Here is a 16,419-nt window from a genome sequence, read left to right on the forward strand (position 1 = left end):
TTAACCAAGAACGTATTTTGGTTGCTGTGTGTGGTGTGTGTGTGTGTGTGTGTGTGTGTGTGTGTGTGTGTGTGCGTGCGCGTGCGCGTGTGTGTGTGTGTGTGTGTGTGTGTGTGTGTGTGTGCTTTTAATCCCAGCACTCGGGAGGCAGAGAGAGGCAGGCAGATTTCTGTGAGTTGAGGCCAGCCTGGTCTACAGCAGAGTGAATTCTAGCACAGGCTTCAAAACTAAAAGCTACACAGAGAAACCCTGTCTTTAAAAACATATATGTTTTGTCCTTCCTTCCTTCCTTCCTTCCTTCCTTCCTTCCTTCCTTCCTTCCTTCCTTCCTTCCTTTCTTTCTTTTTTTCTTTCTTTCTTATAGAGGTAACATCTATACAGAACAAACTGATTTATATCAGAAGAAAGTCATAATTCTGCCTTTTTGAAACCCTGATCTGACTAGCTCTGCTAAGTAGCTTAGACTTACACCTTGAGAGCTTGTTTGTCTGAGTCACAAAAGCTGAATTTTCCATGCTCACTGAATTACTAGGTGACTCTTCCTGTCTTCTGTTTAGAGGCTCCAGACTTAAAGCAGGAGGAGCGGCTCCAAGAGCTGGAGAGCTGTTCTGGACTGGGCAGCACGTCTGATGATACGGATGTCAGGGAGGTCAGTTCCCGCCCCAGCACACCAGGCCTCAGTGTTGTGTCCGGTATGTCTGTCTTGTTTTAAGGACTAGGAATTTGAAGGCATCCTCTGTTTCCTATTTATAAAGTGTTACCAAAGAGATAGTGGGTTTAATCATTGTTGTTTCATGGTATGGTACTAGCTGTTGATCCCAGAACTGGGCGTGAAGGTCATGCTCCTTCACTGCATCTCCATCCCCAAGAGAGATCTCCATCATCATCCTTCATGATCTTTGAGAACTTAATGTGTGGCTTTTACAGCCTCTTGAAACTGTTGATGATCCTCTACAATTCTTGATATTGTTGGTAGCTTCTGCTACAATATTTAGGTATAACACGGTAATTCTTATAATGTTGTTTAAAGTAAGATGAGTGTATTTGAATGACAGGATGATAAATTCACAGTGCTCAGCAACACACATGTATAGAACTGGCATATATAAAGTGTGAGGAAGAATTTCTCCAGACTTCATATAAATTTGTGTAACTACTCTATTCTTGTAGTTTATTTACTTACTTAATTTTGCTGTATTTTCAAAGGTATAAGTGCTACATCAGAGGATATTCCCAATAAGATTGAAGACCTGAGGTCTGAGTGCAGCTCTGATTTTGGGGGCAAAGATTCTGTAACTAGTCCAGACATGGATGACATAGCCCATGGTAAGTAGTGGAAGACAGAACAACTTTTTAAAATGATTATATCGTAGCCTTTCCTGGTGACCCTTGCCGTATAATCCCAGCACTCAGGAGGTGGAGGCAGGTGGATCTTTATGAGTTTGAGACTTGCCTGGTCTACATAATGAGAATCTGTCTCAAAAACACCAAAGTGGGCCTGGGGAGATGTCTCTGCAGTTAAGAGCACTGACTGCCTTTCCAGAGGTGTTAGGGGCCAGTGTCAACAAAAATACCTTTCTTCAGAGTAGAGGTGTGGGAATTTAGAAAAACAGTGAAGAATATGAAGATGTGAATGAAAATGGAGAAACAGAACATATAGGATAGTATCAGGAGGAAATTTTTCAGTGGGTATTGAAAATTCACCCACGTTTAATTTCCAACTATTTAAAATATCCCTGACTCTAAAAGGTAGGAGTAAGACAAAAGATTGCATTAACATGATACAAGGATAGGAACTGACCAATTGAAGGTCTCAGGCTACATTCATAGTTAACATCTATTACTAGAACAAAACAAGTCAACAGGTCACGCTTGCGCCCTAGACCAAAACCCTCTGTAGGCAAACCACTCCCTGGGTGGAATCCCAGGTTATCTTCATAAAGAAACTGGAACTTAGTTGGACCCTTAGACTCTTATTTGAGGTAGGAACAGATCTACTTCTGTATTCCTGGAGCCCAAGGACCAGCCATTAGCCACAGCTGTTGACAATAACCTTGAGAGCAGAACTCTCTGCTCAACAACTAGGTGGGGCCTTTGTTTTGAGGTAAAAGCAAGACAGCCTCATAGGAACTAGAGGCAAAATCAGAACTCTCTGACTTTGGCCAACTTGGAAACAGGCTCATAGAGGAGCTAGATCCTCAGTACCCACATGGTGATTCACAACTGTGTCTAGCTCCAGGGCCAAGAAGGTCCAGTGTCCTCTTCTGGCCTCCGTGAACTCTGCATGCACACACAGGCATACACACAAGATAAAACTAAATAATATATAAAAAAAACCCAACAAACAGTAACAACAAAGGTCATATACTGTTAATATTTCATCAGTTAATTAACTCTCAGGCATAACTCATCAATGTGTACTTTAAAATGTTCATATTCTAAATCTGGAATAAGGAAATCCATGAATGAGGAGAGTTTTATTCTCTGTATATTAATCTATTTTAATATTTAACATTTCTAGTTGTGTTAAGATGTACTTAGGGGTTTCTTTTGGGAGTGGGAGCTCTGTAACCCAAAATAGTACATTTAGAAGTTAGTTTTTAAAATCAAGTCATTTGCTGAAAACAATATTATACTTTCAAAATTCGCAGTTCTTTAATCACCTCTTGTTTGGATAGTATTGCTTGATTGTATAGGTCGGGGAAGTTGGTCTCTGAGGGCATGAGCCATTAGGAAAAATATGGTTGCTGTTTCACGGTTGTGCTCTTCCCACTAGCTGTAGCAACACTCACATTTGTCTACCCTCTCAATGTAGTGCGAATCCTTACATGCAGATTAAAATGTAGGGTGATTAGAATTTTTTTGCTTCTTGTTTTTCTTTGTTTTTTTTGTTTTTTTGAGGCAGGGTTTCTTTGTGTTGCCCTGGCTGTCCTGGAACTCACTCTGTAGACCAGGCTGGCCTTGAACTCAGATCTGCCTACCTCTGCCTCCCTGTCAGGCACCATCACTATCTTGTGGGATAATCAGAATTTGGTATTTATATGTTTCATTTATTTCTGGTAAGCTTCTGAAGTTCTAATTAATCAGGAGAGAGAAACTGTGGAAGAGTACCAGTGCCTTCTTCAATATGGGATGTGCTGTCTGCATCTGGCTTCATCTCATGGTTGGTCTTGTTGTAGGTGCCCACCAGCTGACCTCTCCTCCCTCGCAGTCAGAGTCTCTGCTTGCCATGTTTGATCCACTGTCTTCACATGATGGTAAGCTTGTGGCAAGAACTTTTGAACTCTTGTCATAAACAGAAGCAAGATACTGCCAGCCTTTGTTGATGCCTTTGTTGAATAGTTCCATGCTGTCTGTAATACTTCTTTGCTGTGTTACAGGGGCCTCTGCTGTGGTAAGGCCGAAGGTTCACTACGCCCGACCCTCGCACCCACCCCCGGATCCTCCAATCCTGGAAGGTGCAGTGGGAGGGAATGAGGCCAGGCTGCCCACCTTTGGTTCTCACGTTTTAACCGCAGCTGAAATGGAGGCCTTCAGGCAGAGGCATTCTTACCCTGAGAGACTGGTTCGCAGCAGGAGCTCTGACGTAGTGTCTTCTGTGCGGCGGCCCATGAGTGACCCCAGTTGCAACCGACGTTCTGGGAATGACGAGCTCCCTCCAGCGGCAGCCACCGGTGCTACTTCTTTGGTGGTTGCACCTCACTCATCATCTTCTTCTCCGAGTAAGGACTCTTCAAGAGGAGAGGTATGGGACACTAGCCCTGGAGAGCTTTCGGTCTCTGGCCAGCCAGTGTTCTATGTGACGGGTTCCTATGATGTCTGAAATGAACATGGCCTGTGAACTGAAGATTGAGGATGACTGTGGTTGTGACTAAAGATGAGCTGTCATGCTTGGCGGTGGTGGTGTGCACTTTAATCTCAGCACTCGGGAAGCAAAGGCAGGTGGATCTCTGTGAGTCTGAGGCCAGCCTGGTCTACAGAGTGAGTTTCAGGACAGCCAGGACTACACAGTGAAAAACCTATCTCAAACAAAGAAAAAAAACTCTGCTAGTCTAATCATCCACTGAATAGATACAGTACAGCTTGGTTCTGTGCTCGTCTTAGATCTTTTCTCCGAGCAGTTCTGTATCCAGGAACACCTAGGGCTGACTCCCAGTACTCTCTTGAGATATTAAATGAGGTCTGCCACTTTTTATTTGAAAGTCATAAAGTTGGGAAGACAAAACACTTCTTTCTCAGCCCAGTCCTTTTCTCCCTCTTTGTTGAGTTTGTTGCACATTTCCAACAGATGACACATTTGTTCTGATGCTGTCCTGCCTGTGATCCCACTCGTCAGCACTATGAACTGTCACCCCAACCGTGTCTCCCCAACTGTGTCTCCCCAACTGTGTCACCCCAACCGTGTCACCCCAACCGTGTCTCCCCAACTGTGTCACCCCAACCGTGTCTCCCCAACCGTATCACCCCAACTGTATCACCCCAACCGTGTCTCCCCAGGTCTTTTTTCATTTGTTTTATTGGTTTGTTGTTATTGTTCTTTTTTTTTTTTCTTTTTTTTTTTTTGAAACAGGTTCCCATTATCTATCCCAAGGTGACCAGAAACTTATTATGTAGACCCGGCTGGTCTTGAACTTGTGATAATTCTTATGCCTCTACCTCCTGAGTTCAAGCGAGCCACTGCCCCTGCCCCACGGTCTCAAGCAGCAGGACTCCACAGCCACTTGTCACCAGGCCTTTCACACTTTCGCTCTGCTGCTTGTTCAGTTTTGTCTCGGCCAGTCTTTCACCCTTTAATTATTTTAAGATTGTTTTTATTTTATGTGTGTGTGAGTGTTTGCCCAGATGTGTGTGTGTGTACCATACACATAGAGTACCTGCAGAGGCCAAATTAGGGCATCGGGACCCTTAGGACCAGAGTTACAAATAGTTGTGAGCCAGCATACAAGTTTGGGATGGAAGCTGGTGCGCTTCCAGTACCCTAGCTGCTGAGCTCCTACGCTGCATTCTCTGTCTCTTCCTGGAGTTTAATTTTTCTCCAAGGATCTTTAGGTTCTTTAGTCAAAACTAGTTTTTAGAAACTGAGATGGGTCAAAATTCATTTCTGCGGCATGTTGCTACTCAGAGCCTCTCAATGGCTAGAGCTAGCTGATTTGTGTGTGAGCCTCTGTGTACCTCCGTATTCACTTCATCTCTGTCTTTCTCGGTGTGGAGGAAGCAGTGAGTGCACACTGAGCACTTGGTTTCAGTCTAGAGAAAAGTTTATTCTGTTTCCCTCCTTCCCCCCTGCTTTCACTCTTCAATAGTGAGAAACTGCTTTCGTTATTCCTCATGTGTGTAAATGTGTAGACAAACATTCCAGCACCACCTCTAACTCATGTGTGTAAACGTGTAGACAAACATTCCAGCAGCACATCTAGCTCATGTATGTAAACATGTAGACAAACATTCCAACACCACCTCTAGCTCGTGTGTAAACATGTAGACAGACATTCCAGTGTCACCTCTAACTTTCCTGCCACACGAGCCCCGGTCTCTCTGATTGCAGGAATCACCTGTTGTTAAGTGTTTTTAGTAGTAATTTTATCCTCTCCATTCATATGAAGCCTTTGTAGAGATAGAGGCTGTTAGTTACAAAGTAGAAAGCACTCAGAATAAGATTGGACTGATGGGCAAGAAAAGGCATCTGCTCCAACAGCCAAAAATGCATTTTTTAAAATTTATTTTTTGTATTTATTTATTTATTAGGTACATAGTGTTCATCCTCCATGTATGCCTGCAGGCCAGAAGAAGGCACCAGATCTCATTACAGATGATTGTGAGCCACCATGTGGTTGCTGGGAATTGAACTCAGGACCTTCGGAAGAGCAGTCAGTGCTCTTAACCTCTGAGCCATCTCTCCAGCCCCCCAAGAATATATTTTTAGTCACAATTCTGTAAATAAAAGAAATGGAAATTAAGAGATTTTCTGAGGTCATATAAGCTAGTAGTAGAATTACTGGCCCTGTCCTTGAATGTGAGCAGAGCTGATGATAACTGTATGACCAGAGGCAGGTCTAGGTTTGATGGGCAGCTGTGCCACACATAGGCTGTGTACCTTGAGGAAGATCACCTCGTTTAACTTCATGTTTCTCATCTATAGAAAGGATTTAGTACAGGGCATGGTGGCACTCAGTAGACAGAGTTAGATCTCTGAGTTCGAGGCCAGCCTGGTCTACAAAGTGAGTTCTAGGACAGCCAAGGGTTCACAGTGAGACCCAGCAATGGGGCGGGCGGAAGGACTTAAGAACTGAACATGGTAGCTCATGCCTATAATTCCAGTAATTGGGAGGCTGAGATAGGAGTATTGCTAAGGAAGAGGTCAGCCTGGGCCACAGCCTGGGCCCTGTCTCAAAACAATAACAACAACAACAAAGCCCCTAACAACTGGAGCTATTTTCTCAGGCAGCTGAAGGGCTGAGAGATCTGTTCTCATGCCGGGTCCTGACACTCCAGATTACTATTGCTACATCACGCTGTCTTTGCCCTCATTAGGATTCACTACACTGCCTTTACTTAGGGTGTCCTGTTTTGTTTTGTCTTGCTTTTGTGCTGAGGATTGACTCTAGAGTTGTTCCCTGCTGAGCACTTGCTCCTTCCACTGAGCTCTACCCAGAAGGAAGCTCTAACACTTCCTTTATGAGTGATCTACCATGTTCCTAGCAGTTATAGATAGCGCCTACCCTCACACACATCAGCCTGACCTGGAGGGTTTCTTCCTCACAGCAGAGGGCGCTGCAGGCGTTAGGAGTTTCCTGTGCTGGGAATGTGGCTTAGTGGCCATGGGCCCTGAGTTCTCCCCTGCTAACACCCAAAAAGAACAAGTTTGTTGTTTTTTGTTTTTTGTTTTTTGTTTTTTTTTTTTGCAAATAGGACTGGCACACAGCCTTACTGAAATTCTTTTCATAGCAACTTATCCTGCTGCTTAACTCACCTAAAGCATCAGACTCTCTCTGCAGGCTGAAGAGCGCAAGGATAGTGATGATGAGAGATCAGACAGGAGCAGGCCTTGGTGGAGAAAACGCTTCGTGTCAGCTATGCCTAAAGGTAATTTCATAAAACTTTAGAGCTTCAAGTCTCACCATGCCTCTGTGACATTGCTGGGCCTGTCTCTAGCTGTGTGGAAGTGTAGAAATACTTTCACTGGGAGAATGCTCTGGCAGAGCTTTAAAATGTCCTGTTCTTTGTGGGAAGTGGCAGTGGTGTCCTAAATGGAAATATGCCAGTCACTGTTGTTAAACATGGAGGACTCTCGGCATGCTATCGTTGCTGTTAATTTAATGTATTCAAGCCACTTTGATGTTCCTGGAACAAATCTAAGTTCTTCATGTCTATGTGCATTGAAAACATGTGTGCCCTACAGAAGTAGCTAGTGTCTATTTTGGAAGGTCGTTGTATACATTTATTTTTAGTGAATAGCCTGACATTGTTTGAGTCGGCAAAAATTTCTCTTCCTGAAAGAAGAGATCACTCAAAAGTTGGGGACCTGTCCCATAGGGCTTTCCCCAGGCTGTGCACTTATAGGAGGCTGAGACCTGCTACTGCCCATGCTCAAGTCCATTTAATGGGGCAGAGTGAGTGAGGCAGGAACTCTGAATGTGTTCTTTTGGCGAGGTTAAGAGGCAATGGTTTTGATTTACTCCCAGTGGATCCTCATTAAACCATTCTTTCTATGGCAGATGACCCCACAGTAGCTTCTGAAAGCTTCTCTGAGAACCATTGATGCTATCTTAACAATGATTATCAGTTGACGTTCGGGATTTCTAAACTTTTAAACTTTCAGCCTCCTTCACTTAGAAATGTTGGCACACCAGTTAACTTCCGAGGAGTGCAGTATATTGTATGTCACACTACTGACTTTATTTAATTTCCAGCTCCTATACCATTTAGAAAGAAAGAAAAACAAGAAAAAGACAAAGATGATCTGGGGCCTGACAGATTCTCAACACTCACAGGTTTGTAGACCCATGGGCTTCCTGGCTCCTTCATTCCCAGAGCACATATTTCATAACATTTTTTCTTGGATGCCATAAGCGTTGCCTTTTTAGAAGAGTGTGTCTGTGTGTGTACGATGGGGAGTATGTTCTTCATGGCTCTGTGGTCCCCCTAGGGACCACGGTGGGTCTTGGTGTGTTCTTCCTACAGACCACCACTACCATCACCATCCTCATTACCATAACCTGTTTCTGACAAGGCCTGCCTGAGAGCTCACCGCCAGGGGACGATGCCACGAGCTGTTGAAGCGTGTGGCCCTGCCTCTAGTGCTGTGCATGCTGTATCTCTGGACTGTTGACTGGCTAGTTTTCTCTAACACTGGTTGTAGGATACTAAATTTATTTTCATCTATAGTTTGCTCTAGTTTATTCAGGATCACAGTGAAATACTATGATATCTCATCGTTTTATTTTTTCATGATTAAAGTATTTGTTCAAACACAAATGCCAACCATTGTACTAAAAGTTAAAGATCTCACTAGTTTTTTGTTTTGTTTTGTTTTGTTTTTATAGCTTGAACCACTATTACTGCTGTCTAACCCATGGCAGAGCTTATCCCACACTTGCATTCTGCAGCTCCCTTGGTACCTTATAAGCCAAGCATGAGAGCTGGTATAAACAAACAGTGCCATAGAGTGTCTAGAGGGAAGTTTACTTCTCATTTTTTTTTCTTATCTTAATTTTAAGGTGTGCTGTCTTCCCATTCTACTAAGTCATAATGAAGCTTTTTAAGTTAAAAGTGGAATAGGTCACCTGGGTGGTTGTGGCGCACACCTTTAATTCCAGCATTTGGGAGGCAGAGGCAGGCGGATCTCTGTGAGTTTTAGGCCAGCCTGGTCTACAGAATGAGTTCCAGGACAGGCTCCAAACCTACACAGAGAAACCCTGTCTTGGGGGGTGGGGAGGGAGAAAGAAAAGAAAAGGTGCTCTCAAAAGTGACCAACCAGCACAATACGCGCAGCATCCCATTTTGATGCTTGTTCTAATGTCTGATTGTGCATATTAAGTGTACCCATATATCAGTCTATATAACCCTGCTTTATTTGATACAGTAGCTTTCCTATAATAAAGGGTCTGAGCAGCAGGAGACAGGTCGATAGGCCACAGTTCCCTGGTGAGCACAGCCCCATCTGTCCTATTCAGTCAGCAAATATTTGTTGATCATCTGAGTCTTGCCAGACACTGTACTAGGTACCGTGGGTGTTAAATCAAATCACACATGGCCTGTGTGTGCTGGAGCATTTCAGTGTGATTGGGAAGAGTTGAAAAGATGCTGTTTTTGGGCAGTGTATCTGTGTATTTTCCTCTGTCCCAGGTCTTGCTGTTAGGACACCAGTGTCACTGAGTATACTGGTGCACGCCTTTTAATCCCAGCACTCAGGAGGCAGAGGCAGAGTTGAAGGCCAGCTCGGTCTACAGAGTGAGTTTCTGGCCAGTGCCTTTAAAAGAAAGGACAGAGGGGAGTACTGCATACAAGCTGAATTACATAGTTGATTAAAGACTTTGAAGAAGTTGTAAGTTGTTAGGTCTTTGAGCAATGTTTTGGGTTTTTTGTTTGTTTGTTTGTTTGTTTCTCGAAGAGATTGGAAGCTGAATGAAGCTTTTCTTTTCACAAAGTAGTTCATTTTCTTTGGGTCTGATTGAAGAATCTTACCATTCTTATTGGAGAAATTCTATCCAATCCTAGCTAATGGAGGTTTCAGTGTTATAAACAGGTGTTCCGTGTGAGCCTGGCCATCTTCCTGCCACTCTAAGAGCTGACTTTGTGGTCTGTCTCAGTATTTGTGCATGGTGGCTTTTCTGTGACTGAATCAGACCTCTGTGACTTCGTATTTATCTTTACTATGTTTCATACACTTTCCAGTTTCTGTTGGGTACAGTTGGTTTTTTTTTTTAATCATTTTTACTGGCTGTAAAATTATTTGATTCTGTTACACTGTAGTGTAACTATTCTTTTGCTATTGAAGCACTTAAACTTCTTCCTACCATTTTTCTCTGGAAATACCTTTGTGCCTATAGTGTTGTCATTATGTTATGTAACAGTGCTGGGGACTGAACCCAGGCTTACACCTGCCATCAGGCAGTCTCCTACTAACTGTACCCCAACCCTACATAGCAGCTTATCAAAATAAGAGGTAGTAAACAACATTATAGTTTAACTGACTCATTTTAGCCAATTTATATGTATCCCTTTTTACAGTCCTTGTGAGGTCTCAAAAGATAGCAATGGAGCTGGAGGGATGCTCAACGGTTGGAGCCCTTGCTGCCCTTGTAGAAAACCTGGGTTCAGTTCCCGTCACTCGTATGTTGGCTTACAGCCAACTGTAACTCCAGTTCCAAGGGCTCTGAACCCCTCTTCAGGCACCAGGTGTGCACATAGTGCATGTGCATGCATGAGTATACTATTTACTCCAAATAGTAAATGAATAAATAATGAGTCTTTTTAAAGCTATATCCAAAAATACTGCTCCTTAAAAGGATTCTGCAATGGTTGCACTTATATTTTGAAAAAGTTCACAAGAGTTTCTGAATCTCTTGTCATGACCACACTACTTATAGCAGACAATCTTAAATGACTTAGGGAGTCAGGTATGCTTGTACCTATAATCCCAGCACTAAGAAGGGTGGGGCAGGAGAATTGCCACAAGTTCAAGGCCAGCATAGGCTACAGAGTGAGACCTGTCCCCCATACAGAAAGTCTACAGAACACAGCTTTGTGAATCATCTGTATAACCTGAGGTATTTTATAGAAACACGAATAGCAGACACTTGTTTTGTGGAGGTGAAATGTCCTGGGCATGCTGCTCAGTCTCCACGCTGCACGCTTGCTCTGCTGTGAGGTGGTGACGCCAGGGCTTCTCTGTGCAGTTGTCTGATGAGCAAGTGTCCACACAGGTGCTTGGCACAGTGCGCTGCTGTGTGGTGCACGTGCAGTGAGTACTAGCTGCTGTTGCCGTACATGCAAACCATGCGCAGTGGTTTTAATGAGATTTTCGGAAATCTTTTCAAATGGAATTCTACCAGAATGTAGCTTGGTTACCTACTGACCTAGCTCAGTCTTAGGAGTTTCACTATGGAACTTTATTTTGTATTGAAGATCCATAGTAGTTGATGAATGAGTACTGTTTGAGAATGTAGGCTGATTTGTGTGTGTGTGGAGCTGGGTATCAAACTCAGAGCCCTGTAAACGTTGAGCGAGTCTCAACCACTGAACTATGTCCCTAGCTTGTCTTTTTTTTTTTTTTTTTTGAGACAGAGTCTCACTATAACCTAGGCTGGCCTTGAATTCACAATTCTCTTGCTTCTCCTTCCCAAGCGCTGGAGTTACAAGCATGTATCATGACAGCAAACTAGCTCAACAGTTTTGATATCTGATTTGGTTGTCAAGGTAACAGTCCTACCAGGGAGACACCTGGGTCTCTAGCAATGCCAGTGACTGTTGTACGGACCGAAGTGTCATGAACAGGTGGAGTGTGAGAGAAACGTTCAGATGTGATGTAAAGAGGGAATCACAAAGAGAGAACAGAGAAAACGTTTTAATTTTATCAAAATTAAAAAAGGATTTAAGTCTAATTTTAAATAGTTATTTTTTTCCTTCAGCACTGAGATATCTGATTGTGTATATAAAAATTCTTTGTTGGGATTGGTGTGGTGGTGAGGCTCAAGTCTTAGCACTCAGCAGGCTAGATAGAACCACAAACTCAAAGCCTGACCTTGGGCTACACAATGAGTTAAAGGTCAGCCTGGGTTATAAAGCAAGACTATTCTTTTATTTGTCCCCTGATCCTAAAAAAGGAACCATTGGTAGACGTTTTGTTAACATGAACTGACCGTTACTGTGACTTGAGCAAGCCCTTTAGACTCCTTCCTGCCCTGCAGAGCTGCAGTGGTGCTGAGGTGGAGTGCTGCTTCCTGTGTCCTGCTCTGGGAAGGCTCTCAGACCTAGCAGTGGGGTTGAGTAGGCAGCTGCATGGCACCTCGTAACACTGAGATCTGTGCCCTTTTTAGTCTGACCTCCTAATCTGCCTTTGGGACTATGCTGCTGGTGTCGTACTAACAGCAGGGTTGGTATAAACCCGGGGAAATAATGCGCTCTCTTTCTTTCCCCTGCAGATGAGCCCAGCCCTAGGCTCAGTGCACAGGCTCAGGTTGCTGAAGATATTCTGGACAAATATCGGAACGCCATTAAACGAACCAGCCCCAGTGAAGGAGCAATGGCCAATGACGAGAGTGCAGGTGATAACTATCATAGATCTAACAGTATCAGTTTACTGTGGTGACAACAAAAGTCCTGACTGCAGTAGCCTTTTAAATAGGTCATCTAGAGGTCAGGCCAGGTTAACATTACCTCTCTATACATTTTCACTAAACCTGAGCACCCCAGATGTTCAGATGGTTTAGGGTTATCTGATGAGTCTGGGGTGATAGCCCAGAGGAACTTGGTGCATGTTTTAGTGAGAGAGAATTCTTTTTTACTGTCTAGAGAAGTGTGATTTGATGTAGTTATGAACTTTAGTGGAGCTGTGGTAACTGACATGAGCCACAGCACCTTTGTTGCTTGGTACCTCTTTTCTACAGGGTTCTCTCTTTTCATGGAGGCATATTCATAAAAATATGGAATCCTCAAGATAAAGGGAAAGCAAAAGCATATAAAACCATAAGCAGTTTGCTTAGTCTGTCTATGTCTGCATATGCTGAGAGCATTTTCTGGAAGATTCATCAGCAAGCAGTAGCATGAGCTGCTCTGAGGAGGATACCTAAGGCTGAAGAGGAAATGATGGCAAGGAGGATTTCCATCTTTTTGTTATTCCTTTTTAGGGTAGAAGTGGGGGAAGACAGGGTCTTACTCTGTAGGTCAGGCTGCCCTTGAACTCAGAATCCTCTTTTCTCCCAAGTGCTAAAATTATAGGCATGTGACAATCTGCCATCATTTCTAACCTTTTTGTGTTTGTGTGTGTGTGTGTGGGGGGCTTTTTAAATAGCAGTAAGTGAAGGTTAATAAACCTTATATTTAGACTTACCAGCTACTAACATTTTGTCATAGTTTCCTATACAGTGCCTTTATTATATTCAGGATCTTAGAAGTCTTTTTTTTTCTTTTTTCAAGACAGTCTCATGTAACACAGGCTTGCATCAAACTAACTGAAACAGTGGATAACCTTGAACTCTTTTTTTTTTTTTTTAAGATTTTTTTAAATATGTTTGGGTATTTTTACCTGCATGTATGTCTGTGCAGCACATGTGTACAGTACCCATGGAGGCCAGAAAAGGGTAAGGGTACTGGATCCTCTGGAATTGCAGCCAGTGTTATTTTCTTCTGGGCCATCTCTCCAGCCCTGACCTTGAACTCTTGATCTTCCTGCCTGTAATTACAGGCATGCATCACACTCATTTTATGTTGTGCTGGGGATGTAATCTATGGCTTTCATGCTAAACAAGCAATCTACTGACTGAGCCCCATGCCCCTTGACTGTATGTTTGTATGTATGATCTTGTATTACTTGACTTAGTAAATACATAACACACAGATCGGGCCTTGCTGTGTTTGTGAGCTAGTCCCTGACTAAGCCTTAGGTGTGGTAGAAGGGCTGTGTTGAGGAAAATCAGGAGACAAGAGTGAGGGTCTGTCTGTTCCAGCATTTGTCCAACCAAGGAATCTTCTGCCAGGACTGGAGTCCGTGTCTCTAAAGTGAGAGTATTTTTTAAAATGCCTTTGAGGCTCTTAGTTCTCTGGCTTAGTGACTCTGATTTTTGGAATATGAGCTTTATGAAGTTATCTCAAGTATTGACTGTTTTGGACTAGGATAAGAAGAACAACCATTCTCTGCTTTCATATCTGCTCGCTTGATACATTGTTGTTGTTGATAACCTGGTTATGTATCTGAAATTTGTTTTTTTTTCTCTCTAAGAACTCTTATTTTGAGATAAGCTAACTCATAATTAAGTTGCTCTGAACACCTGCTAGTACCAGAAATTTCCTCATTGACGTGGGTTCTCCTTTTCTTGGGTTCGGGTTTTGTTTAGAAGTCATGGGTGATGGTGAAAGTGCTCAGGACTCTCCCCGGGATGAAGCGCTGCAGAACATCTCTGCCGATGACCTCCCAGACTCCGCTAGCCAAGCGGCCCACCCCCAGGATGCTGCTTTCTCTTACAGGTATTTCTTTCCAGAGTTGGAAGTTTGGGGTTTGGGCTTTTTATCCCCATTTCAATTATTTTGAGTCAACCAGTTGTTAAGTACAAAGAGCGGCTGGACGATGAAGTGGTTGCTGCACAGTATGTGGACCTAAGGTGAATGCCCATTGCCTACCTGGAAAAGCTGACATGATGGTGTTCACTTGTAATCTTAGCACTGGAGCCCAGGGCTCACTGGCCAGTTGTCCTAGTCTAACTCAAAGCCAGTGAGAGACTCTATCTTATAAAACAAGGTTGATGGCATCTCTTGAGGAATGACATTGAGGTTGTCCTGTGTCATCTATGTACTTACAATGTACATACACGCACACGTGCGTTAAAGAGAAAAATGAAATGCTATTTACTAAGAAAACTCACTTCATGCTAGGTGTGGTAATGCATGCCTTTAGTTCTACATTCAGGAAGTAGGCAGGCAGATCTCTGAGACCAGCCTGGTCTACAGAGTTTCAGACCAGCTAGTACTATACAATGGAATACTTTTTTTTTTTTTTTTTTAAAGAAAATACTTCAATTGTGGATATCAGATATCAAAAACATTAATTCGGGGATTAAAAAGAGTACTCCTATGTAGCAGGCTTTCTTTCGGGCCACCAACCAGCTCCTAAATAAAGACATTATTAATTATGAATGTTCAGCCTTATCTTATGATTGTTCCACTAGCCCTTATAACTTATTTTAACCTGTTTTTCTTCATCCACATTTTGCCTTGGGGCTTTTTACCTTTCTTTCATTCTGTATGTTCTACTCTGTGTCAACTCCATGTCTGGTTGGCTGGCAGCTGCCTGGCTGGCTGGTACTGGGTGACTTCCTCTCTTTCTTCCTTATTCTCTCTCAGCCTGAATTCCTCTTCCTACTTATTCTCTCTGTCCACTAGCCCTGCCTATCCCTCCACTGCCTACCTATTGGCCATTTAGCCTCTTATTAGACCAATCAGGTACCTTAGGCAGGCAAAGCAAAACATCTTTACGTTGTTAAACAAATGCAGCACAAACAAATGTAACTCATCTTTGTGTAGTTAAAGTAACCTTCCACAACAAGTAGCTTAAACAAGTTGCAGTACCACCATTTGCACAAAACAGCAGCCTGTGTTAATTTTTGGTTAATTTTTCTCAGCTTATTACAAACTAGAATCCCCTGGGAAGATAGACCCCCAAATGAGGAACTGCCTCCACTGGCTTGGCCAGTGGGTGTGTCTCTGAGGCATTTTCAGGATTGGTGGTTGAACAGGAATATTGTTGGTTGTTTCACTATTCTGACTTTGTTGGGGGCATCACCCAGCTCCTAATTATATCACACACCACACATGGAGTCTTATTGTTACTTATGAATGCCTGGCCTTAGTTTGACTTATTTCTAGCCAGCTTTTCTTAAATTATCCCATCTATTTTTTGTCTCTGAGCTTTTACTTTTCTCTATTTTGTATCTTTCACCCTTACTCCGTGGCTATCTGTATGGTTGGGTGGCTGGCCCCTGCAGTCCTCCTCTCCTTGTTCTTGCTCCTCCTCCTTCTAGACCAGATTTCTCCTTTTTTCGCTCTGCCTGCCAGCCCTGTCTTGCTATTGGTCGTTCAACTCTTTATTAGACGAATCAGGTGTTTTAGACAGGCAACGAATCACAGAGTTAAACAAAGAGAGCATAAAAGAATGCAACACATCTTTGCATCATTAAAACAAATGTTCCACAGCATAAACAAATCTAACACGTCTTAATATTCTACATCTGTGGGAGGGCCCAGCCAGTCTGCTGTGGGCAGTTCTACCCCTGAGCAGGTGATTCTGGACTGTATTAGAAAACAAGCTGAGAGCTAGAGAGGTGGCTCAGTGGCTGAGAGATTGCACTGCTCTCCCAGAGGACCCAAGTTCAAGTCCCTGCACCCTCATCAGGTGATTCATGGTCATGTGCGACTTCAGCTCCAAGGGGTCTGGCACTTAATTATGCACACATACACATAATACATTAAAGTGGGGGGGCTGAGCAAGTCAGCAAGCAGCTTTCCTCTGTGACTCCTGCTTCTGTTCCTGCTTGAGTTCCTGCCCTCACTTCCCTCAGTGATTGACTGTGATCTGGACATAGGAGCCCAATAAATGTTTTCTTCCCAAGTTGCTTTTGGTGTTTATCACAACAATAGAAAGCAAACTAGGACTGTGGTAAATATTATGTTTGATGAATTTGATTTCTAAATTAGTTGTTTAGTAGG

General features: G+C 43.2%; 1 protein-coding gene across 10 annotated transcripts in view; it reads left to right on the forward strand.

Annotated features, from left to right (window-relative positions):
- The window catches only part of Gapvd1 (GTPase activating protein and VPS9 domains 1), a 72,324-nt gene that overhangs the window by 40,423 nt on the left and 15,482 nt on the right, over window positions 1-16,419 (forward strand). For 5 of the 10 annotated variants that reach the window (XM_087899690.1, XM_087899693.1, XM_087899694.1 and 2 more), the window contains 8 exons: window positions 558-692; window positions 1,207-1,326; window positions 3,180-3,257; window positions 3,381-3,745; window positions 6,996-7,083; window positions 7,911-7,991; window positions 12,144-12,266; window positions 14,055-14,184. In XM_087899690.1, the coding sequence (XP_087755816.1) occupies window positions 558-692; window positions 1,207-1,326; window positions 3,180-3,257; window positions 3,381-3,745; window positions 6,996-7,083; window positions 7,911-7,991; window positions 12,144-12,266; window positions 14,055-14,184 (1,120 nt within the window). The remainder of the gene's footprint in view (window positions 1-557; window positions 693-1,206; window positions 1,327-3,179; window positions 3,258-3,380; window positions 3,746-6,995; window positions 7,084-7,910; window positions 7,992-12,143; window positions 12,267-14,054; window positions 14,185-16,419) is intronic. The other 5 variants (XM_087899695.1, XM_087899698.1, XM_087899699.1 and 2 more) reach the window with 3 other exon arrangements.

The sequence above is a fragment of the Myodes glareolus genome, chromosome 21, assembly GCF_982192425.1.
Source record: "Myodes glareolus chromosome 21, mMyoGla1.1, whole genome shotgun sequence".
Classification (NCBI taxonomy): Eukaryota; Metazoa; Chordata; class Mammalia; order Rodentia; family Cricetidae; genus Myodes; species Myodes glareolus.